At 45.3% G+C, this 24,785-nt stretch overlaps 1 protein-coding gene and 1 long non-coding RNA gene across 5 annotated transcripts; one reads left to right on the top strand and one right to left on the bottom strand.

Annotated features, from left to right (window-relative positions):
- Positions 1 to 1,845: 1,845 nt before the first annotated feature.
- On the bottom strand, positions 1,846 to 22,026 carry SLC5A9 (solute carrier family 5 member 9). 4 transcript variants are annotated; one of them, XM_085512338.1, is made up of 15 exons: positions 21,725 to 22,026; positions 20,288 to 20,485; positions 19,380 to 19,451; positions 17,080 to 17,184; positions 15,093 to 15,257; positions 12,438 to 12,543; positions 12,124 to 12,204; positions 11,156 to 11,361; positions 10,252 to 10,387; positions 9,733 to 9,840; positions 9,416 to 9,566; positions 8,524 to 8,692; positions 7,750 to 7,965; positions 3,656 to 3,803; positions 1,847 to 2,730 (listed from the first exon to the last, which is right to left on the bottom strand). In XM_085512338.1, the coding sequence occupies exons 2-15, from the start codon at positions 20,414 to 20,416 to the stop codon at positions 2,522 to 2,524; spliced, it is 2,001 nt and encodes a 666-aa protein (XP_085368464.1). In that variant the 5' UTR covers positions 20,417 to 20,485; positions 21,725 to 22,026; the 3' UTR covers positions 1,847 to 2,521. The 4 variants fall into 4 exon arrangements, with proteins under 4 accessions (XP_085368463.1, XP_085368464.1, XP_015725995.2 ...); XM_015870509.3 differs by lacking the exon at positions 21,725 to 22,026 and adding an exon at positions 21,260 to 21,381; XM_085512337.1 differs by lacking the exon at positions 21,725 to 22,026 and having other exon boundaries at positions 1,846 to 2,730; positions 20,288 to 20,578.
- Positions 3,802 to 8,683, top strand: LOC116653752 (uncharacterized). The gene is made up of 3 exons (XR_014933053.1): positions 3,802 to 4,474; positions 5,228 to 5,930; positions 8,546 to 8,683. It is a non-coding gene; the product is annotated as an uncharacterized LOC116653752 (long non-coding RNA).
- Positions 22,027 to 24,785: the final 2,759 nt, after the last annotated feature.

Raw genomic sequence — 24,785 nt, 5'->3', positions numbered from 1 at the left:
TTCTTTCCTTTGTAATAAACTGTGCCTATCGTAGCATATATTCTTTTAAATAACATTTTAAAATATTTTCTGGTAAATTAAAGTGATGACATGTTTGTAGGGTTCATTGTTAATTTCATTTCCTTTGGCTCAGCCAGCCAGATAAAATGCTATGTTATTAATCTTTGTATAAAAGAAGATCCTTTGCCGAACAGTAATAAATGATCTTGATAGATTTGTCAGGAAAATGAATGATAATCATTTGCAGATAGACACAAGCCTAGTATGGAAGATTAATAAGAAAATATGTATTGGCATCGTTAATAACATCTGCTGCCAATGGACTTGTATATTGGTTACAGCCCTGAAAGCGATGCGTTCCCGTTAGGATATTGCAATCCATCAGCACAGTGAGGAGCGAGGCTGCCGCGCTCTGCGGCGATGACAGCCTGCTCCCAGGGGATCCTGCCTGTGGTTGTGGCATGGCTGGGCTCTGCCTCCCCGTGCACATCTCCTGGGGGTGGTGCTAGAAGTCCCCTGACCTCATGAATGTGCTCATTCCGTGCTGCTCAGGTGTGACCCACAGATGAACAAGGCTGGGATGGAAGGGCTGGAGGTGCAAAGGAAGCTCACGCAGGTGTAGGCAGAAGGAAGGAGCAGAGGGACTGAAATGAGGACTAGCATGGAAAGGGAACTCTCCTCATCTCCAGTCTTCAACCAGAAGGGAAATAGAATCTTTCCCTTCCTTCTGTGGCCAATGTTAAGGGATGTATTCTCCTTTGTTTAACTGACACAGGCATCATCCTTGGAGGCGTTGTCCTCCAAGATCTGTGGTTGAGATGGGGAAGGGAAGAGTCAAGGCATGAACTCCCCAGATCAGAACTGTTTGTATCATTAGAAGTAAAAGGCTTAGTAAGCTCTACTTTTAAACTTTCCAAAACTATCATTTTTTTTTAGGGGGAAAGAACAATCTCAAATGCTTTTAATAACTTCCCCTTATCCCTCATCATGCTCTGTGCTGCTTTTCTGATGGCTTACAGGGTATGTGGTCCAAAAAATAAATAATGAAAGCCATCGGGCTAAGCACTGCTGTGGGGCAGCTCTGTGGCTCAGGAGCACTCATCACCTCTGCCTCAGACAAGGAGGTGGGAGCCTGAGTGTTAGGAATGTGTCCATTGTTATTAGGCATCACCCAGCTATTAATCGCATCTGGTAACTTGATTTCCTGTAAATGTTTTGACGCATCCTCTAATCTGGGCACCACCTGCTCAAAACTTAATGGGGAAAATTGGGTTAGATGTTAGGAAAGAATTCTTTACTCTGGGTTGTGAAGCACTGATACAGGCTGCCCAGAGAGGATGTGGATGTCCTCTCCCTAGAGGCGCCCAGGACCAGGCTGCTGGGGCCCTCGGCAGTCTGATGTGCTGAGGGCACCTACCCCATGGCTGGGGCTGGAAGTAGATGGGCTTTGATGTCCCTTCCAACCCAACCATTCTGTGATTCTTTCATCTTCATGGCACTGTGATTCACAGGGTGCCCTCACTTCCCTGCACAGCCCATGTCTGGAAGTTTGGACATGGTGGAGTAAAGGATCACACAACTCTATGGGGATTTTTAACCTTCTGCAGGCTTTTCAGGTCTTAACCACTATGCAGTGCTATTAACAGTGGGTATTGCCACCTTTTCTTTACAAAATGGTTTAAAATGTGATGGCTGTAGCATGTTTCATGGTAGTCCCAAGGGGAGGCAGAGGGGCCTGGAGTCCAAGTGACCTGGCCCATGGAGGAGTGTTCATTTCTATCCCACAGCCATGACATGGTGGTCCCAGGGAGACATTGGTGTGTCAGTGCAGGATATATAGCCACAATAACCTGGAGTCAAAATTGGCTTTTTTTACTAAGGCACTTTTATTGCTGGTAATGCTGTTAAAGGCAGGATTCATCCGGGAGTGAATAGGGACAGGCCAGGGGCTGGTGGGGGGGGCCTGTCTGCTGCCAATATGGAGCAGGGGACAGGGACTGGGGGGGTGGGAGGGTATCATCCAATACAGGTTTGGGATAGCTACAGGAGCCTGGATTGTCACTAATCCAGTGATAACACTCTGACCCCATCTCAATTTGGCCATGTAAAAGCCTGTGAGAAGTGCTTCAGCCTCCTTCCCCACAACAATGTAAGCCAGAAGTTCTTCCCCTGAAGCAGTGGGGCAGTCAGGTTGCACAAGGGGAAAGAGGCCCCAGGTTTTCCAGAGCTTTGCTCTCTGTCAGGTTTGGCTCTGCTCTAAAGCTGAACCAAGCTCTGCTGGCTTGACCCACGTGCTTTCTCATGTATCCTTTGCAACTGGGTTTGAGTCTTGGTCACTGCTTGGCTCAGGAATGGCACCACCGAACCCCACAGGCATTTCCAGCAAGCAGTACCTTGGAGAAGGGCCGTACCCAGGCACCATGGGGACCATCAACAGAATCTGTCAGCCGAAGCCTCCAGCTCAAACGTGAGGAAGAGAAGACCTGTAGTAAACCAAAACCATGTGCTGCCCGACACCAACTCAGCCAAAATATCCCCACAGAAAGACATTAATGGTCAGCAGGAGAAGAGCGTTAACATTGCAAACAGCCTTCCAGAGGGGCTTCTCCTCAATGCTGGTAAGTCTGCGTTCCAGGGCAGCTCTCTCTTCCTGGGACAGAGTTGGCGTGGGGCCGGGGGACAGACCACAGAACCACAGATATAGTGTTTTCCAGCAGGGAGGCTTTGGAACTGTGAGACACAGAGAAAAATATTGCTGTTACCATCTAGAGGGGACAATTCCCTGCCTCCTCCTTCCAGATTCTGTTGGTCAAACTGCAATGGCTCTTAAGGTGTGGGATGGCCTGGGATAGGAGGTGGAAAGTGGTGATGGGAAGTGGAAGGAGAAAGCTTTGCCTCTACCAAGTATAGCACAGCCTGATTGCAGCTAGTTGATTGCAAAGCCAATCAGTCATTAGTTAATTAACAGACTTCTTCCCCCCTCCCCCCCCCCCCCCCCCCCCCTCCAAGACCCATCTTCCATCCGCATTCACAAGTTCCTGACAGCATGATGGTGCATTTAGAGCATTCCTGGCTTATTTATGGCATGTGACAGGCCAGGTGAAATATGTGTTTTAATTGTCAGTCCTGTGCCGTGTGTATTTCAGTGGCTGTACTTTCCAAATATAACCTTTATTTTTAAAGGCAGAATGTCGTGAGGCCTTGAAGAAGGTGTTATCCAAGAACTCATTAACCTGTCAGTTCTTGTACTCGAAATTTCCTTTCCCATCATCACTAATTACCAAATTACTGAGACATTTGTTTATAAAAAATAAAATAACCAGTTAAGAGAACTAGGAATTGATAAGAAATTACCAACAGGTTTTAAGTAGATGAACATCTGCATGTAACTTAAACCCAAGCTTACTCTACTGGAAAAAAAGGAAAGAAAAAGAAGTAGTTCCTTTCTTGGTTCACAGGTTGGCAAATCTGTCTGGAAGACTAAAAACCACAATGCTTTCATTACTCCCATCTCCATAACTGGTATAGCTATAAAAACATGCCTTTACTCCAACAGTTGACGTCACACGTGTTGTGGCTGGACAAGTGTGTCTGTGTGGTCCTGGTTATGCATTCACACACACACAAGTGTATTTGTACACATCTAAGCTCCTACCTGCTTCCTCCTTACTGCATGCATCTGCACTTTCGACCAAGTCCTGCTCTCCATTAGCTGGGTTCATCTGTGCTGATTCGCTCTTGTAGTTTTTCAGGTCAATGTCAGGAGATTTTTTGTGTCTCGTCCACCATGTCAGGCAAGCAAGCTGAAAAGAAGGATGGAGAACACACAGGTTATGGCCTGCCAGTCCCAGATGGGAATGCAAGTCAAGGCTGTCTCTGGGGACAGGTCCAAAACAGGGCAGGGAGAGCTGTTCTGGACATTCATGGACATTCCATAGAACAAGACTGGAGCAGCGAAGCCCTGGTCACGTATCTGCCTGATGAGAAACTGTGTCCCTGCTCTGCCCGTATGGAAATGAAACATCTCCAATGGGTCACTTTACAAAGGAACATGAGTCTGATTTCTGAATTTCACACACACAAATCCAGGCGGCAGCTTCCAGCTGACACAAAACGTTGCATAATTTCCAGAAGATTTATAGCTTTATTTAAATCATTTTCAACCAAGATGAGCATTGGGCAGGGCTAATCTTTCTTGTCACGATGTGCTAAATTGCTTTGATTTGATGATCCTCATCTTTCTCTAGGATTCTTTCTTTTTTTTTTCTCCCCTTTTTAATCACTTAGGAAATGTCACTGGAACGTATCAAAGTTTCAGAGTACTGAAGGATTTGAGAAACTTTTTGCTTCTTTTCCCATATGTCACCTGTGTGACCATCCCCCTTTGCACTGCACTAAAAGCTGCAGGGGCTGGAGATTCCCTGGGGCTCAGGTACTGCCAATGAGAGCCATTTCCAGCAGCACAGACACACAGGTAACCCCATCACAGTGCATTGCTGAACCACCCCAAAGCTGGAACAGTTTGCCCTGAGAACTTGTGGCTGCCTCACCTCTGGAGGTATTGAAGGCCAGGTTGGATGGGATCCTAAGCAGCCTGATCTAGCAGCTGGCAACCCTGCCCATGGCAGGGGGTTGGAATTAAGATCCTCTCCAACCTAAGCCATTCTGGTTCTATCAAAGTGGTGCTTTGCCTGTGCTAACCTCTTCAACACAGCAAGCCAGGAGCCCAGAGGGTTCCTTGGTGAAGCCTCAAACGCATTCTTCAGCTTCAACCTCCCCAGAGTAGTTTTGGGATGGCTAAATTCCTCAAGGTCACCCTTTTCCTCTGTGCTGGAAGCCCAGCACACAGTGTGGTGTCAGGCCAGCAGCTGGCCTGGTGGCTCCTGTCAGGCAGCACACCTAAAGAATACAGTGAATTCAGACCACAGCACACTGAGAAAACATCCAGAGTGTATCAGCTGGAATTGCTGATCCATCAGCACGTCAGCATGAGCCCTGAGCCCAGAGGAGGTGACCTGCTTGTCTAGTACTTGTATTTTGGGAGCTGCTTCTCTCCCTTTTCACCCCCACATTCTCCTTGGACAGGGGAGTTTACAAGAACTCAGCAAAGTTTTTCTTTTGTTGTTTGTAAACTCGAATAAATCCTTCTGTTCCAAAATGCCATCTGGCACCTGACAGTTGTGTTTCAGCTTCACAGTCTCAAATTTAATTGTAAGCTCTTTTGCAGGGTTTTCAAGGACAGCGTGACACAATATGGACTACCTACAATGAAGACATATGAACTCTGGAGCATACCAAACAAATTCCTTGCATAGTTGTTTTCCAGCGCAGCATCAATCACCACAGGGATGGGAGAGTGTCCAAAACAGCAGGAGAAAATGCTACAGCTTGCAGTTCTCAGATTGTAATTCATTTAAAGCCGGGCACATTAGCCGTACCTCTCTAACATCAGATACAAATCTCTTTTCTCCTTTTTCCCATTTGCTATCTGAAAAGAATTGGGATTCAATATTTAAAGTTGTCCTGTGTAGATCTTCAGCTTGTATAAAGTGGCATAACTGTGCACAGCAGCTGTTGCTGGTCTTTGAAGGCAGTGGAGCTATCCTGATTTACATCTGCTGAAATCTGATCTATCACTGTATTTCATTTGGCTTTTACTTTAGCAGCTTGTTTTTCTTTTACTTTTGCTTGACATAATAAATGGTGTAATTTCTAGCCCTTATATAGTATCTTTCATCATTACTTCTCTAGGTGCTGCACAGATAAGGGTTGGCAGATTAGCCCCAAGTGATATTTATGGGGGAAGATCTGAGGCTCGCCGAGTGAATTGCTCTGCAGTGGGACTGGGAAGGGCCGGAGCTTCACACACCAGCCAGGATGTCCATCACCACTTTTCAGCCACCGTTATAGGGACATACAGTCTCTTCACCGTAAGTTTCCTCTCTTGCAAGCCAAAACCCAACAACCCAAGGTAGCTTGTGGCCAAACACTGAGTTCAGGTGGCAGCTTCAGCCAGATGTAGGGCCTGATTTATCTGCTCTGCTTTCTACCTCCTGCTCTTCTTCCCACAATATTTCCGTCCTTGGACCATCTCAATGTTGTCACAGACCAACTTGAGATGATGAGGCAGTTAGGGTTAGCACCTCAACAGGGCACCCTGGGAAACCACATTGCAAAAGCTGCCCTCAATCTGATGTCTCCATAATCAGATGGTTATTTTAGCCCCTGTGTTCAGCACTCCATTGCCACATCATTTTGCATTAGCAGCATTAACTACATGATACAAAGTGAGGAAGCACTAGTGATGTAATTATTAACAAAATGCCAAGATCTGACTAGATAATTAGGCCATTCACCATCTCCTTAAGGGAGGGTGGATTGTATCCCATGTTGTTCACAGAATCCAGACAGATATGGCAGACAAAGGCATGTTCCTATATGAAGGCAGGTTAGGCAGCAGTCCTTCTGAAGACTTGGTTCTGAGTCTTGGTGATTACACTTTAATTTTTCTAAGGTATTCACCCATCTACAAGATGTTTTTTGTACCTCCTCCCCCAGCACACACATTCCTTAAGAGAAAATACTTTTACACCTCTGAGCTCAGACCGAAAAGCCTGCAGGTGCTGTGGACAGTTTCTTCGCTTTCTGAACCTCTGGGTATGAATGTTCACTATTTGCCAGTGCTATGCTAATGCATCTTATCTTGCTATTGCTGTGGGAAGGGAGCACTGCACACATTTAGTTATCGCAGGTCAGATGATGAGTGGGAACTCATTAAACCACAGTAATTAATTGCTGGCAACCATCTGGCCACCCCTGAGCAGCAGCGAACAACGTAAGCTGCAGAACTAATGGTGCCTCCTTGCCAGTATTTCTCTCCCATGCGGATCCTCTGATAGCTAATAAAAGCTGAGACTTTATCTCAAAGCAGACACAAAGACAATCTCTCTCTGACTCTCCTCTATCTGAGCACCTGCTTTCATGTAATCTTTAGGAGCTGGGTATCTTTGACACCACTAACGTTCAATCAAACATGGATGGCACTGGTTAATGCTTCGCAAGTTGTGAGGAAGCAACAGATAGAAAATGCTGTGATAGCATCACCCTCATTTCCTCACGCAGTTAGAAAAGAAATAAAATAGAATGTATTTTAAACCTGCCCAGTAACTTTGTTTGGAGGTAGATGGCAGTTTTGTTATATTGACAGCTGCTTTAAAACTTTGAACTGAGAAGAGTTGCTCCGAGGTTTTATTACATAAAGCCTCCCAACTCTGCACTGTTTTAATGTGTTAAGTAAAAGAAAGTTGTGCCTGACTCAAAGTTATTAAATGTAATTGAGATCACATTGGGACAATTTTCCTAAATGCCCATGTTGCAAAAGTTATTAATCTTGTTTGCCTGCAAGATTGATGCTGGCTCTGCTGAAACAGAGTAGATGCTACAATTAGATATATTTAATTTCTCCTCAGCAGTGCTCTGTAATATGATTTTCTCTCCTTCCCCCTTCTTTTCTTTCTGTTCCAGCTATGATGGGCTGCGGTGTCTGCCCAGCTCCAATGTCAGCATGGAAACTCGCACTCAATTTCAGTGCCTCAGGAAGCATTAACACTGTGAGACCTGGGGAACAGAAAGCTACAGAGCAAGTGCTTTTTTGCAGCATTACACACCATTTCGTAGCCACGGCGTGAGAAGGACAGATCCTAGAGATTTTTTGGAAACCAAATGGGGTTTCTGAGAAAAGTCACTTACCTTTTCTTCAGGGATTGGAGGGGTGCAGAGACTAATGAGGACAATGACAATGGCGGTGAGGATGCAGAGGATGAGTGCGAAGTAGAGGTAGTGCAGGTCCTTCAGCACAGTCGGCCTCCTGTCCTCCTCACCGCAGGATGGTGCGCTATAAATAAACTCCATGATCATCCGAATGAGACCAATAACCAGCCCAAACACAAGGCCCCAGAAAGCACCCTGAGGAAAGGCAAGCGTAAAGAAAAAGTCACTGCACAATACCCTTGGCTGAAGGTTTCCTCTTTTTCATTCTTTCATTCCTTCTTTCTTTCTTTTTCTTTTAATATAGCTCTTTCATAGACCAAAACCTTTTATGCCTGATAGAATCCCATACTGACACACATCAAAGGAGGATTAGTTTTAAATCCTCATTTTATTTTTCTTCTCTTGAACGTGGAATTGATAGAGCACAGACAATGAATGTCTCGTCCTAGCAACATGCCTCCAACTAGACTTCGAGGTCCCATCCTTGAAGTGTAAAACATCTTTGGCTTTTGTGACTTCAAATGAGACTGACAAGAAGCATTGTTTGCAGTGGCTTCTTGGAAGCAAAACACATACATGAGAGATTAAGATCTACTAATACATTCCAGGAAAATGCTTTCTAATCATCATGCTTTTTAGCTGGGCCGGTTTTGAGTCTAAGGAATCTCCAAGACTGGGTAGTGAGGGGAGATTTAATTATTTATTCTATGAAATTAAATATGTGCATCAATTGTTTTTTCACATGCCACTTACAGGCTCATTAATCCTCTTGCAGAAAATGGCCAGGATGAAGAGCGCTGTGATTGGTGGAGCCAGATAGCTGGTTATAGATTGAATGTAGTCAAAGAGTTTGCCACTGTTGGATGATTGAATGATGGGAATCCAAAGGATGCTGATGACTACCAGGATGAGGATGAAGACTCTGGAAGGTTAGGATAAAACTGCATGAGCTCAATTGTTGGAGGAGCCAACCTCAAAATGAAGTTCTGCAGCAAATTCCAATCACTTTGAGAATTTCCTACGCATAAATCCAGACATCATGCTTAATAATGGTGTGTACACAGAGAAAGAGAAAATCATTCTCTACTATAATCAGATCAGCCTGTATCCTTTGCCTATTCCAGGGTAAAGGTTTGAAACAGTACTTGTTAACTGAGAAGGAAATAGCACAAACATGCAGAATGCAGCTTAAATTCTGCTACCAAGAGGAGAACTTTATGTGCCCCTGATGCAATGCAGTACTAAGGCTTGCTTGTAAAGGCCACTATAACTTATCACAGACACAGAGATCTGGGAGGCCCACCTCATCAAGGTTGTTCTTATCCCCAAAAAGTAGCAACTGCAATGTGTTAAACCTGCCTGATAAGAAGATCGTGGTTTTAAAGACCTCCAGTGACAGCGACTCCAGAGCATCTTTGCCTTTCCTAAAATGCAGATTTAAGGCAGTATTTTTGCTAAGTTTAGCGGACAGAGAGGGAATGATCTACCTAGCACAGCAGTGAGCTCATTGTATCCCTCTGACCGGTTCTATCTGAGATGAAGCTGGACACTGTAATGCTGCTTCCCAAGCTGTGTTTCTGTTCTACGTTTTTGGCACCAAGTTTTATTAGCGTGCCAGTAAAGAGACATAAAGAAATGTAAGGACCTGCCCACAATCATCAGCTCCTGCTCCAAAGCATTTTTACGGATCCGCTGCCAGATGTCTATAACGAAGAGAGTGCTGCTGCTGTTGAAAATGGAGGTGAGGGAACTCATCAGGGCTGCCATCATCACGGCAATCATCAAACCCCGGAGCCCTGAGGGAGCAAAAAAAATCAGGACTAAACCTTTGTCCTCTCAGCACTGCTTTAGCATCCCAGTGTCTGATAACTGCAGGAAGATTTCAGTGCCCTTAGGATGGATAAAAGCAATCTGATCCTGCATAGAGCTTGGCTCAAGCCCACCTCCTGAAAAGTTTCTCACCATCAGGCATGAGCTCTATCACAAGTTTCGGGTAGGCAATGTTGGAACAACCCACCGCAGCTCCACAGATCCTTCTACAGATGCTTGGGTCCACACAGCCCACTTCATCTGTAGGAGACATGAAAAGAACAAGAAGTCACATACATTCTATTGAGCTGCAAGATGTATAACCCAGGGGAACAAATCTTGATGCCCTGTGTGAGTTCATATAAATCTGAGGTGAAGCTGAAATGTAGCTAAAGCAAGTATGGACCTCCTAACCAGGGCATTCTCCCCAGGAAGTGGTATGCTCTGAAGGAATAAGCAAGGAACGTTCCTTGTGAGAGAACATGAGGGGAATTCTGTTTTTTTCCCCACAGAGGAGGGCTACTGCACGGAGGAGGAAAGGCTTGAGAACACGTGTGTACAACAAGAATGCATACAAGTATGCCTGAGGTGTGAAAGTGCTGGAGGACCCGTGTGGTATTAGGGCTCATAGCAGGTGTAAAGCTCTACAGTGAGAAACATGAGAAGGCTTACCTGGGTAAAGAGCTCTGCTGATCATTCCTGGCATGACAATGAAAAACATAGGAAAGATTTTCAAATATCCTCCCAGCACTGATCCACCCTTGGCGTGGGAGAGGTTCTTGGCAGAGAGAGACCTTTGAACTATTACCTGCAATTGGTCAGAAGGAGAGTGGGAAGCAGAACAGAAGCACTTTAAAGAGTGCAGAATCCATCCTTCCTATCATACTCATGGATGACTTTCACCTAACAGGATCCCAGGCTGTTTTGCATGTCAATGGCAACCTTCCCATCTCAGTGACTGCAGCCTGCTCAGAGTGCTCAGAGCTCAGTGCACAGGCTATGGGAGAGGGCAGAGTGGAAATTTCCTTACAGAAATAATTTCGCCCTTGACTGAAATGAAGCCACCCTGGGGACTAGAGGCAGCAGCTGTACGGCAGCAAGAGACAAGCAATGAAGCAGCCTGGTCTGATTCGGTAAAAGTTCAGTGGTGGGTTTTGGTGATTATCCCACCTTGAACAACAATAACAAAATGTAGTAAGAAATAAATACAGTTTTCCTTGTTTGTAGCTTGGGATGAGAAATCAGAGACCTGCTGGAATTTGAGTGATTTATCTGGAGATCTACACAAGGTCACTGCAGATCCAGCTCCAGATCATACTGCTATATCCTCATCACACAAACTGCAGCCCACAGGAGGTTTAAGTTGGATGAAAATCCCCAGCTCTCCCCAACCCAAGAAGTGCACAAAAGTAGCTGCTTGCTGAGAAACTCTAAAGAGTGGTCTAGTCCAGTAGCAGAGGCAGTAACTCCTGCACAGCAAGACACAGTCATGTTTCAGCTCACAGATCTACAAAGTGAGGAGTGGACTGGAAATAACACTACAGGGGGTTCTCAGAGAGGAAAAGTCTTTCTTTACCTGGTCGGTGCACCAGCACCAAAGAGCCAAGACAGAGAGGCCAAATACGAGGCCAGGCCAAGGAATGTCACCTGTGATGGGGTCCCTGAACAAATGAAAGGCATCCTCACGTGGGAGGTGACAGGTTGTGTTTGGGACTATGACCTTGGGTATAGCTGTGCTGTATTTCTCCTTAAGTCCTTCATACCAGCCAACTTTTTCAAATCCTGAAAAGAAAATGCCAATAATTTAGTTTTATTTCCTTATCTGAGTCTAATGATTGTGCTCTTTTTACTTATCTTCTTCCTCTCATATCTTTACTTTTCATTCTGCCCTTGCTTTTGGCAGTCCAAGTGTGTACAGAACTAAATTGGATCTTGCCCAGAGTCCTTGTGGTTTTAGCAGTGTATCCTGGAAGAGGATCAATGCAGGAAGACCTCTGTTATCCTAATCCCCACAATGTCCTCAGCACCTACTCTTTGTTCATATGCCCTCCAAGAGCAGGAGGAGGAGGTATGAAAGGAAACATGGGTTAACTGTATCTCTGTTTGCCAGGAAGACATAAAGCAAAGACTAATGATGGTCTGTTCCTTGTTATTTTATTTTTTTATAGTTCTCAGTTACACCCAGGTGAACCCACAGTTAACTCCCAAAGTCAACATGGAAAATCAGCAGAATTGCTCTGAATTTACATGAGCACAGTGAGAACTGAAACTGTCTCTGGGGATGCAATTCTTTAAGCTTCTTGGCAATTCCAGACAACCCCAAAGTAGGGAGGCGAAGTTATCCAGAACCTTACCTCCAGACAGGTAGTACAAAGCATGAAGGAAGTCTGACTTGCTGGCAAATGAGGATTGTGCCAGTGCCAATTCTCTGAGTGATTAAAACTCATTTCTGCACCTGCCCTGAAAGGGTGAAGTACCCTGATAAGCTCTGATGGGCTTGGGATCATTAAGCTAGTGAGTGATGCCACTGCAGGTTCCCCTTACCTATAAACATGAGGACCAAAGCTCCCAGTACCATGATCAAGGTCTGCAGCGCATCTGTGTATATCACAGCTGTTAGACCACCTGTTAGGAGAATGACAGACAACAGATAGAGTGTGTCCCCACTTACATAGAAACCTGTATTTCATCTGGGAAAAAGACTCCCTTGGCCCCAGCACTGTTATTTCAGAATGGATTCATTGGGGAAGGCTGCCACAGAGCTGGACCCTATGGCCCTATAGCTGCCCCAAGGCCTCCCAGGAGGAACATCTTAAAAGGTTTGCCCACAGTTTAGTGTTTTAAAGCCAGCAGTTTACCTGCTATAGTGTAGACAGCGGTCACAGCTAGCAAGACCACAGTGGACAAGTAGAGGTTCCAGCCCAAAGAGACCTGGATGAATAATGCTCCAGAAAAGATATCTGTCTGGAATATAATCAAATAACAATTTGAAAAAGGAAGTTTGATAGCAATACTTTATACAAGTGAAATCTAATAAAGTAGGCTGCAGCCCTCTGCAGATGAAAGCACTGACAAGAAAAGACATTACAGAGGTGAAGTGGGAGAGGAGGAGAGTGTGGGAGTGTGACAGTAAACCTTCATGTTCTCAGTGAAAGGAGAATGCTTCCTTGATATCAGAGCTCACAGTGGCTGGGAGCAGCAGAATGAAAATCAAAGTCCTTTATCCCAACAGACCACAAAGCCATCAAAATGAGGGCTACTTTACAGGCAACCTTCGTGGCACTTGATCTTCATTGACACAGAAAGACAGAGATGGAAACTCCCACACCATTTAATGCCTGTGAAGCCAACCATGGTGCACAGGATCCCATGCTTTGTGGACATATAGCCTGTGTTTGTACATGCACAGAAGGAAAGGTGTTCTGAGCGTCACCATGTCCTGGTGACCTAGTGGCCGTGAGACACTCCCAGCTAGAAAGACCTCTGAAGTATCACTGGTATCCTATGCTATGATTTATTTATATGAAAAGGTCAGCAGCCTGATTCCAGTAAAACAGGTCACACCTGCTGAGAACCTCCCTAGAAATACAGAAACCACCATCAGCTTTGTTTTGTTTGGACCTACTGCCAGAGAGATTGAAACCAAAAACCAGGAGAAACCCAGAATTATACAGATAACATCGTTCAGATGCAGAAGGTGATATGGGAGATGTGTACGTGTTGGGAAATCCACCTAAAGAATGACCGTAAACCTGATATGGGGTGAGATAGAGGTAAAGACATTTGGAAAGCAAGACAGAAAGGATAGGACAAGATTTCCATAAATAAACACCTTAAAAGCAAGCATCCTATGCAGCTCCTTCTCTCTGCAACCCCAAGATAGGACAGAGACTGTCAGGACACTGCAGGAGCCTCTCTCTATCTCTTGTCATTGCTCGCCCAGCAGGGAATGCAAACAGCTCCCTAGCTGTACAGGATCAATCCTTCGACAACATTGTGCACTGAGATCTCTGCTGTTCTTTGTAAGCAGGGAGGGCTCTGCAATGTCCTAGTTGCTAACTTACATTACATACACTGGGCAAAAAGCACAGGGAGAAAAATCTTTCTAGTATCCAACTGCCTGCTGTCCAGCCAGCTGCTAAATGAGCTCTCTACAAACAAAGACACTGCGCTTAATAGAAAGCACCTATCATGCCCATAAACTCCACCAGCCACATCCATCAGCCTCATATGAATTAGCTGCACAGAGAAGAAACCACTGAGATGAAACAGCAATGACTGGGGCCAGGGTCCTGCTCTGGAAGGCACTGGCTAATAGTGCTGTGCTGAAGGTTATTCAGAAAGATCGGTCTTTTTTCTCCAAATTCATTGAGGGTGTAGCTGTGCACATTGCGCTGCTAAAGGAGCATTCCATGTACTCAATTCCACTCCAAAAGTCACTTTCCAAGGCTTCATCTTGGGCAATACTCCAACCCAGAGAGCAAAACACCTGGGGGCAGTGACAGCAGCAGTGAATGACACAGTCATCACTTGGGAAATCCATCCTATACTTCCAGCCTTGAGCTCATTTTAATTCACTTCCCAAAAACTGAGACATGATAAACATGGAAGGACACTGAAGCCAGCAGCAAAAGATGCCTCATCTCCATTCAGCATCTTTTGAGGCAGTTTGAGATCTGAACACTTCAATAGGGTCTAGTCAACACCAATTTGTGCTGCCACAGAGCAGTCAGCTGGAGACAAGAGACTGACATTTTCAGTCTCTGTAATGGACTTTGGAATACAGACCTCTCCCTCCAAGGGCACAGGTAGGGCTTATCAAATCTGTGAGCATAAGTTCTTCTTCTTTATTAATGGCATTTAAATGAAATGAAATACCCAGCAGCTTACATTGCATTTAACTACCAGCAGGGTACAATGCTGCAAGCGATCCAGGAAGGACACTGAGTTTTCTCTTAAGCCAGAACCTATTCCTTTCCCTGTTCCTTTTTTATACAGCACCAGAGATAGAAAGAATGAAGAATAATAATAACATTCTTAATGCTGAAAAATCAACTACAAAAACAAAAGCAAAACAATTTCTAGGACAATGCAGGTTTATGATAATTTAAGAGAATTTCACGTCTATAGGATGCAACCAGCCAGATCCTCAGATGGGTAATGCTTCAATTCCCCTGTCTACATTGCCCAAGATTTGGTTTGATAGAAGGGAAAAATAGTCAGAAAAATTGTGGCATTTGCACTATTTTGTAATTAGTTGCTGTACTCCTATATATTTCTCAGCGTGCACTGCTGTGTAATGACTGGTCTCTCTCTCAAGCTAGATCTTCATTGTCAGTGTAGAGGCAGATCTTTATGTGAGCAAAGTAGCACACTAACACAGAACCACAGAAAAACACCGATCATGTTCCTGGTAGCTGAGCTGATCCTTTCAAGGACATCTGAGTTATCCCTGCTTTGTTCCTGGATGACCTACCCCTTCCCTAGCCAAAAGGGCTGCATCTGATACATACGGATATCTTGGTGAATATGTAGAGAATGAGGGACAGCACAGACATGTAGATTTGTATCCTCTGCCCTCCAAATCTCTTCTGCAGATACTCAGGCATAGTGACCACTCCAGCTGCGATGTAAACAGGTACAAAGATCCAGCCAAGAGCCAGCAGAGCCCAGGTAGCCTGGTAAGGACAGGGAGAAAAGAAAGGCACATAATTCAGCACACCAAAACACCTTTCTTCTATTCTCTCCCAGTGGACAAAGAAAGAAGTGTGAGGCACTATGCAGTGTATTGGGGAAGAACTCTTGAGGTTTTTTTGTCCCTGCTCAGAACTTTTGGTTGAGATGGTGTGTTCCGTTCTTCCAACTTCGTGTTGTTTTTGGTGGCCTTAGAAATCATTGATGCGGTGGCAGTGAAGAGTTAAGTGATTCAGAAAAGGATGGGAGCATCTGTTTGTTGCTTGATTAGCAAGTGATGAGGCTGAGGCAGCAGACTCTCCCTGTGGAGCATAAAAATAAGCAACAGCAAGACTCTGCTGGGATGTTCTCCTTTCAGGCTGAAGCAGATCTGCTTCTGTTACTTGCAGATAAAGGGGCAGTTCAGCTGCTTCACCACAGGTGAAGAGTTTTTAGAAAGTTTTAAAGGCATCTCCCATCATGTATTTCCTCTCTGAAACCCAGCAAAAGCCCAGACAAGAGAATCTGAACTTAAATAAAAGTCACGGAATTATCAGACCTCACTTCCTTCATGTTCTGGACATTACCTTCTTTTCCAAATACCTTACATTAGTCAGATTTTACTTTGATTGGTTCTTTAAGTTATCAGAAATGAAACCGAGCCCTGGGGACGGAGATTGAGTGTGATTGAGGAGAACAGCCGTGTCTCCTGCAGTGGCAGAGATTGGCTCAGGTAAAAGATGCCCATATGATCCCTGCAGCTAAGTGATGTCCCATGCTGAAGGAAGAGAATAATGGCATATCCTAAGGTCCCTTTCCAATTTGAAAGAAATGAATCTAAACTCATGGAGTTAGATTTGCCTTGACATACAATCTTGTCTTCGTGGGCTTCTAAAATTACTCGAATAGATTTACTTAAAATACAGTGATATGTCTTACATGCATCAGCCTGAAAGCAGGCTCAGATTTCTTCACAAAGGACTTAAAGGTGATCTTAAGGGTTTAGAAAAAAAAATAGCTGCAGTGAATAGATAACTCAGGAGAAAGCCTTTGGTGGGCCAGGTCCTGCTTGTGCTTGGCAAGTATCTGGCACCATTAGCAGTCTCTGCTGATACAGACAAAAGATTTAGAGTTAGGTGAGTGATGTTTATTGTGAGGCTGGCACTAGTCTCTCTTCTCATCACTGCAGCTGAGAAATATCATTAGCATCACACACAAAGGGCCTGGTTTTCATGCTCCATGTGGTGTCAGTGGCAATTTTCCAGGGCATTTCAGTAGGGTAGAATGAGACCTGCCTTCACACCCAAACATTCACCCCAGAGGAATCACTTTTTGGCAGCTGACAGGTAAATGCAGTGTTGCCGATTCTCATGGTTTTGCACTGAATTTAGGAGCATAAAGACCCTATTTCCAGAATCATGCGATTAATCACGTATATATTCAGCATTCATTATCTTTCATTTTAGTTTCCATAAGCAGCAACTAAAGCTTAAAAATATGGCTATGTGCTTCAGGGAAGGTCAAAGAGCTAATCATTTAAGTGGATTCCACTTAAACTAAAAGAAACGGATTTCGTGTTTCTAAGGCTGTCTCAATTTCTGGAATGTTCTCTCCTGAGGTTTGAAAACTTAGAATTGTAGAATCACTAAGGTTGGAAAAGAACTCTAAGATCAATTCAGTCCAACCACCCATCTACTACTATATTACCCACTAACCCTGACCCCAAGAAATGGTGTTGCCAATACTCTTAGTGTATAATGTTGGAGAGAAACCCACAGTCCCTTTGCAAACCATGATATCCTAGTAAACAACATAACAGACTCTTACATTCCACTCAAAGCCCCCGACAGCAAGACCCCCAGCTGCTCCAGTGCCCGCCAGGCCAACGAGTAAGCCACTGCCCACATTGCTGGACATCAGTGATGCTCCAATCTGAAACACATGGCACAGGCACACAAAATCAAATCACCATGTGGAACTTCTGTACCAGCCCCAGTACTTCCCCCAGGTGCCCCCTTCCCCCAGGATGTTTATCTATCTCCTTGCAGGTAGGTACCTGAGTGTTAAAGGACAGCTGGGTTTTCCTCCTTCAGGTAATCAGGGTTCACTTTGGCAATGGTTCTCCTGAGATAAGCATCTGCTTTACAGGAAATGGGTGGCTGAGGGAAGGTGGTGGCAGCCACTTAGTGTCTATGAAATGTGAGGGATTTCTTAATTCCCTTGGTACACAGCTGGAAATGTGAAACCCTGCTGACCCTTTGGGATCTACTCTCCACACCTTGCAGACATCCTGACCTCTTTTAGTCTTGCACTGAGCATGCATGTGGTGGTTTGCATAGCCATAGGGATTCTGTTGAAGCTCATTCTAAGGCAGGATATCCTTGAACTATAGCCAGATCAGTGTTGAAAATGTGCTGGCTTTTTATTGTTTACCGTGCTCACGTGGGTTCAAAGATATTCAGCTCCACATTATGGAATGTGCTAATTCCTCAAGTTAACTTTAACACTGTCCCTACCATGGCTCATTGACACTCCAATTGGAAGAAAGCAAACTCCAAGGTGATTTAAACACGGCAGACTTAATTACCACTCTTCTTTGGCATATAGCCTCACTTTCTTCTGTACACCAATGCCAAATCTCTCAGGGTCAAATGAGAAGTGATGCTAAGGACAAGCTGAGCCTGTTTCTCTCCAGACAATGTTTGCTTTTAGCTACATCTTCTGGGAGGAGATTTTTCTCTCCCAAGTACTGCAAAACTGAAACAAAGGATGATGGAATTTGATCTGTTTCTCATCCTTAAGCAAGGTAAAACATTAATACGGAATGAACACTCACAATGGATCCTGCCAGCAGCTCTGCCTTCTTGTCTATGAAAACTCCTGATTAGAGAGCTGGCTGCTGCAACCTGAATTTGCCACTTGGGTAGCAATTGGTGCATTCAAGCAATGTAAACTCTTTTCATGATATCTACATCACACACAAAAATACAGAAGGTGATGTACAGAAGGAGCAGCAACGTAACACTGGGGCTCATTTGAGGCAAACACACCACAGAAATACGTCACCCCTGTAAAAGAAAGTAGATGTAAGCTGGTCACGTACTCAAGGTGAAGGCTATGAGGAGCTGACCCTGGAAGAAGCACTGCAGAGTCAGCGTCAGCTCTCTAAATGGACTAACAAATTCCAAAACTGAACAGTATTTGAGGTCGTTATGGACCTCGGGTTCTAAGTTGAAAGTGCCAAGAGTCAGGCTGTACCCAGCAGAGTCTGTGGCTACTTGCAGTTTGAGCCAAAAAGTACAAGAAAAATGTTTAAAAATAACTTATCTTACAGACACATACGTATGTCAAATTCATTTGGCCTTGTGAATTTATGGGCAATGCACATACAAAGGGAAAAAAGATTAGAAAGAAAAAACCCACTGTTTTGGTTGAGAAGTGCATTCTGTTACCCACGACTCACTAGGGAGATATATGGTACTGGACTTTGGCATTGGCTGAGAAGGATATTTATTCCCGTGGTGGTTTTATTCCTTTCAAACTTTAAATTATCTTTATATGTACCTTTCACTCTCAAGAAAAAGATGCCTTCAATAGAACCTTTTTCTTCATAGTGAAGATTTATACTTTGGTGGTTTGAAGTTTATATCCCTTACATCGTTAGTCTATAATCTTGACTTTGCTCTAAATAGCCAGGGCTCAGATAGTCTTGGGCTTTGGGATTATTTTTACTTCAGTCTTTAAATGCGCTTTACTGGATAGTACATTGCTAGATTACCTAATGCTCTCTCAGTTTTGAGGACAACAGAATCTTTGGTGACTTGGAGCCAAAGAGTTTGAGACCCAAATGGGCAGCCAGATCTCCTTCACATCCACCTGCATGCACAGTTTTATTGCTGCCTTTAGCAGAGGAATTGGAAGTTGAGAAAAAAATTGAAGATCCTGAACTGCCCTTTGGACCTGGCAGCTTCACACCACAGTCCATCAGCAAAGTTGCCTGGGGTGATTCCTTATGGATCCTTTTTACCTCAAGGCTGTGGTCAAAAATTGAATGGACAGGGTCCTAGGCCTACCCTCCTTACATTTAAAACTGCTTTCAAACCACGAGAGCAATGCATTTCACTCACAGGCCACCAGGTCATGGATCGTCCAGCAAGGAAATAACCTCCAATGGTTCCCCGGCTTGCTCGTATTGAGGACTGGAAACACAGGAAAAAATGAAAGTGTTTTCCTCCATTCATTCACCCTCAGGCCTGACCCAGTGCACATCCCAGCAGCCTAAAACATCCTTCAAGCAATATCTTCTGCCACCGTAGTCCATCTTCTCTGATTGCTACTAGCTTACCCTTCTCAGAACAGTATTTTGTAGGTGGCTTTGTGGCAGGGTGAAGCATAGCAGCACTCAGACTAGACAGCAGCATTGCCACCAAGCTGGGAGAAGCCTGAAGTTTTGGCATCCCCATCAGCTTCCAGAATTGCTCAGAGCATCTGTTAAGTGTGCCAGGATTCAGACACTGTTTTTGCCTGTCTTCATACAGATTTCTGGTAGTCTAGGCTTGGAAGGAAGCCACTTTTACCAACTTAATGACTTCTGGAATGTGCTCAATGGGAATGAGAAAAACACTTCAGCAAACCAGAGCACTACAGATCTCTATAAAAGAGGCCTCCACAAAGCAACACAAATAAATAATTGCTAACCTTTCCAAAGCTTCTAACGTCCCATTTCAGCTTTCTCACCCCTGGCCACTGCATTCCTTTTGCCTTGGTCCCATTCCTGTACACCCTTCAGCATGAGGCTACTTTGCAGCACAGGAGGATTACACCACCCTCAGAACAGCCTCCAGGGGGTGACCCCATAGTGGTCTCCATGTTGGGACAGAGGCTCGTGGGTGTGTCAACTCCCAGACCTGCTCATTATGGCCTGGGATAATGGTGTGTGAAGAGGATGCCTTCTGCAGGCAGACACCTTTGTACACAGAAATGGTCTGGAAAGAATCAAATGCTGCCCCAGGCAGAGCTGAACCCATTCACTCACCCATATTCCAACAGCGAGGACAAAGACGAAATACAAAACCACCACGATGATGTCTGCTACCCCAAAGACAGCTTTAGTCTCCCCTGGCAGCACGGGTGGCTCCATGGTGGCTGGGGTCGGCTGGCTCATGGCTGTGGGAGAACTAATGATTTTCGCCTTCACAATGGACTTTGGTGCACGTTCGCCTTCATCGCTTCCCTTGTAATAATTAACAGGGTGAAGAAGGTGTGAGCGGGGAGCCCCATGCTGCAGAGACCAGCAGCTAGATGAGCTCATGTGAATGTTTGCTGTGCAGATAGCAACAGGGGAAGCACAGGAGACAGATGAGCTTTTTGGCACGCACGTAGTCAGCAGCAAAGGAGTTAAGCTGCTTGCGTGACAAGCAGAGCTGCTGCCAGATCCCCTGGATGGCTCCAGGAAGCTGCAGTGCAGCAGGAGCAGAAGCTGGCCTAAGCTACAGGCAGGTGGACCTGGCTGTGCCCCACTGCGGTGACAAACTGCAAACAACACAGACCTAGAAGAACCCTGCTTAGACATGGCTGCAGGACAAAGGCTTTCTCCTGGCAGCCCCCAGTGCTCCATGCAGAATCATCTCCCACCTCCCCCATTTTCTCTGCCATCGATGGTTCCCTCCACCCCGTAAAATATCAGACATCTGCAGGCTTCATTTGCTCTTGGTTGCACAAAAGGCATCAAAACCGCTCTCTCTTTTTTTTATTTCCCTCTTTCCCAGCACTTTCTGGCTACGTACTTGCTAATTAATTGCGCTGCTAATGGAAGGCCCCCTGTCCACCTCCACTCCTGAGTCTGAAGCTCTCTGGGAGCAGTGCCTCCCCATAGCCTCATTATCTGCAAGATGCTTTTCAGGACTGAAATGTTTCAACAACCTGAAGTACAGTTACCAGAAATTAAAGCCAAAATTCCCCATTGCAAACAGGCGGATCTCTGCACACAGAGCTCATTTACACTTACCCACACAATTCCCTCTTAACATCGTGACACCCAAACGCATGGAGACTGTAGCTTAATCTTGAAATGCATCTAATTCCTGCCCAAGAAGCACACAAGCCAGTTTCTCTGGTCTTCCCAAACCAGGAAGCCTGCTCTTTATGGGGAACACAACTCAAAGCCCTCACCCAACCTAACCCCTTTCACCCCACCATTCCAAGGTGCCAAACAAGCAACAATTAACACTTGAAAGCACTTAGAAGCACTTGAAAGCTTGCCCCATTAAAAGTAAGTCCACCTAACAAGCCATTCCCAGCAGCTCTAAGGTATCACGAGCCTGCTGAACCAATAAGCATGACATTGACTTCAGCCTGAAGGACCCTTCAAGTATTACTTCACTGACTGTACCATCCCAAGCCATAGAGGTGACACCGCTGTTTGTGCAGCAAGGTAGGATTGCATTGGTTTCATTCTGAAAACAGAACATACCTTGTCATTGGCTATGTCCTCCTCTGCAGCTGGGCAGTCTGGTGGCCCTCCTGTCTGGGTCCTGTTGTGCTGCTCACAGCTCCTTGGGGCTGGCCATGGAGGTGTGCTCCTCCCACAGCCCCCCAGGATATGTCCCACGTCCCTGCCCACAGCCAAGGGTATGACGCATGTTGGCAATATGTGACGCACTCCCCGACTCTTGCCTCCAGGTGAGGAGCATGGAGCACAGCTCTGGTGGCCCAAGCAGCAGGACAGTGCTCACCTGCTGTTCACAGTGCTCTTAAGTCAACAGTTGTGCCCATTCACCACCAGGAGATGTGGCACTCCCTGCCCTGAGAGAGGATGGGTGGAGAAGGAACTCACGTGCCCAGGAAACAATAAACACTCAACACAGTGACAAATAGTGAAAGCTATTACAGCAGCAGAAGCTTGGCAGGTGCAAGCAAGCAGGTCTCTCTTGATTCCTAGGGAGGCAAATTCCTTTGCTTCCTCTCTTCCCTGTGGAATATAGCAAAGCACCACAAATGCTCTGGGTAGCTGCAAACTTATCAAACTCTTCAACAGGCAGAACAGCTCAGAGCCTCCAGGCTACATCAGCAAAGCCAAAATTTGCTTTCTTACAGCCAAGGGATGGGTTGGTTTCTTCCATCCCTGTGGATGGTTGTGGCTGAGGAAGAGCCTGTGACGTAGGATTGGGGTGAGCTGCTGGGCATGTGGACAAGGCTTTGCCAGAGCATCATGTGTAGCATAAATATGCGTAGGTGGAAGCAACAGCTCTGCTCGTAGGTGTAATGGATGCAGAGGACCAACACAAAGGATACAGGCCTCCATGCTCTCCTCATTCCCCTCATAAGAAACCTCCTTCATCTCCCAAAAAGCTTTTCCTTTTAGGGCTGGGAATGTCCTTGTATGGACATCTCCTTGGCCAGAGATGACCTTTTACCACCAAGCCCCCCTCTTCCCACACCATAATAATATTCAGGCAAGGAGCAGAGCAGACTGTATAGGAGCAGCAATAGCCAAACCCCACTGTTCAAGTGGTATCTCAGAGCTGCAGCCCTCCTGGAGAACAGCATCACAGCTCCATTAACACACTCTGCTCTTCTTGCAGCAGCAGTGACAAGACCTTTAGTGTCTTCTTGTGGAGTCTGTTCCGTGACTCACATCACAGCAGCTGAGAATGAGTCCTTCAGGGATGGGAAATTAGAAGTGGCATTTCAAAGAGTGCAGCTGAAAATAATAATAATATATTTAAAATAAAATAAAATAAAACACCGAAGAGCAAGTGTTTCTGGGGGAAACGATGGTTGGTTAAGTGACAGGCAATTATTTTCACAAATGTTAATGAATGAATGGACTTCCTCTTCATTATGAAGCTACTTCACAGTTGTCAGCAAACAGCTCCAATGACAATTAGTGGATTTCTAAAAGGATGGAGAACAATGCAATAAGGGAAGACAATAGCCAAGCCTTTCCTCTCACCTCATCTCCCAGGGCTTTTTTCCCTGCAGCAGGGATGGGAGAGGCACTCAGCTAACCAATATTTTCCTCCCATCCCTTTCTCAGAAGGAATATCTCTCGAATTTAAAACCCTCCGTTTTATCCTGGTTTGATGTGACTGGGCTTTAAATGCATATAATGCTTAAAGACAATGCTTCAGGAGCAGCAGGGCTGTGGGAGAGGAGCAGACCCTGGGCAGGCAGGCAGTGCTACCACAGCTCTTTTCTTCCCTCTGCAGGCCACAGTCCGATTTTCACTCCTGGACTGTCCGATGAGTCTGAAGCAAGTCCAGCATTTCAGCTCTCCCTGCATTATCATTATGTCCATCCCAGCAGGTGGAATGAGAGGTAACACCTGTTTGCTCCAGCCTGAAGCAGGGTGTGTGTCCATCACCTCCAGTGATGGCTGGGAAATAAAGCTGAGAAGCCACAAGCAGAGCTTCAAGCTTCAGCTGCCAGAAAAATAATTCTCAGACCAAGTAGACATAGGCAGGATAAAATATGTCATATTTACCAAGTGAATTTTCTGACTAAGAGCCAGACTTTGAAAGATATTAGCAAGGGTAAAACATTAAGTGACAGAACAAGGACGTTTTAGATGAAGGATGTTGTTCTCCTTTTAATTTACTCCCCTGTACAGCCTTGCAAAGATCTCAGCAGAGCAAGTGTCCTTATTGATGGATACGCTACCCTTGTTAAGATGGGACAATACACTTATTTACAGCTTTCATCATTGTCACGGAGGCACAAAGCAAACACATATAACTAATGAAGATTTAGCTATTACATAATGTCGTTGCCAACTCCATGCAGAAGTCTGGGTAATAGCACTGGGAATAAATCATTTTTTCTAAGAGCTCTTTTAATGAATTTAAGACACAAAGAGACCTGCGTGTAGTCTGTATTAGGACTCTGGGTACTACTTTTCTGGAAGGGTGGTTCAGGTTTGGAGTGCAAATGAAGTATGGTCTGAGGAACACTGAAGGAGTGGAAGCCACACAGTCGCTGCAATGCGGGCTGTGAATTACAGCATTTGAGGTGATGCTGCACACCGAAGCCTTGCTGATCTGCAGCCATTAGCTACCACCAGCAAAAAGGAGAAGCAAAGATAATGAATAAGCAAGCAGGATAAAAAGAGGAGCTGCAGAGGAGTCCGCCTCATTTCACCAGACTTCATCCAAGGAGGAATGCAGGAGGAGGCTTGTCGTGCTGCTGAGCCCATCAAGCTCCCCAGCAAAGCAGGTAAGCCAACGCCTCCGAGCCCCTGCCAAGGGTATGTGTTGTTGTGCTACAGGAACACCAGTTTCCCTTGTTGTTCTCCTGCAATCTGCTGTTTGAGAAACCAGGAGGAACTTAAGCTGATAGGGGTAAAAGCTAGAGTTGGTACATGATCACCCAGAAAGCTCCTGTCAGACAGGGGAAGAGGTGGGCTTATGCCCATCCTTGTTTCCTGGTGCTGTTTTGCACAACACTATTACAGATTAAACCATAAGGAGCAAAGCGGCATTTGCAAAAAAAGCACTCCCTATGCACAACTAAAACGTGATGCAGTGCATTTAAAT

This window comes from Coturnix japonica, chromosome 11 (genome assembly GCF_054131305.1).
Source record: "Coturnix japonica strain WE chromosome 11, WE-NBRP24, whole genome shotgun sequence".
Lineage (NCBI taxonomy): Eukaryota > Metazoa > Chordata > Aves > Galliformes > Phasianidae > Coturnix > Coturnix japonica.
The sequence above is the reverse complement of the archived record's forward strand: the minus strand, read 5'-3'. Positions and strand labels throughout refer to the sequence as shown.

What these genes read in the sequence shown, in the direction of transcription:
- SLC5A9 (XM_085512337.1), bottom strand. Translation starts at nt 20,563, where the DNA reads ATGAGCTCATCTAGCTGCTGGTCTCTGCAGCATGGGGCTCCCCGCTCA. An exon ending in CGCTGTCTACACTATAGCAG is followed by an intron (nt 12,205 to 12,437) that starts GTAAACTGCTGG and finishes TTCTCCTAACAG; the next exon opens with GTGGTCTAACAGCTGTGATA. An exon ending in GCAAGAGGATTAATGAGCCT is followed by an intron (nt 7,966 to 8,523) that starts GTAAGTGGCATG and finishes GCCTTTCCTCAG; the next exon opens with GGTGCTTTCTGGGGCCTTGT.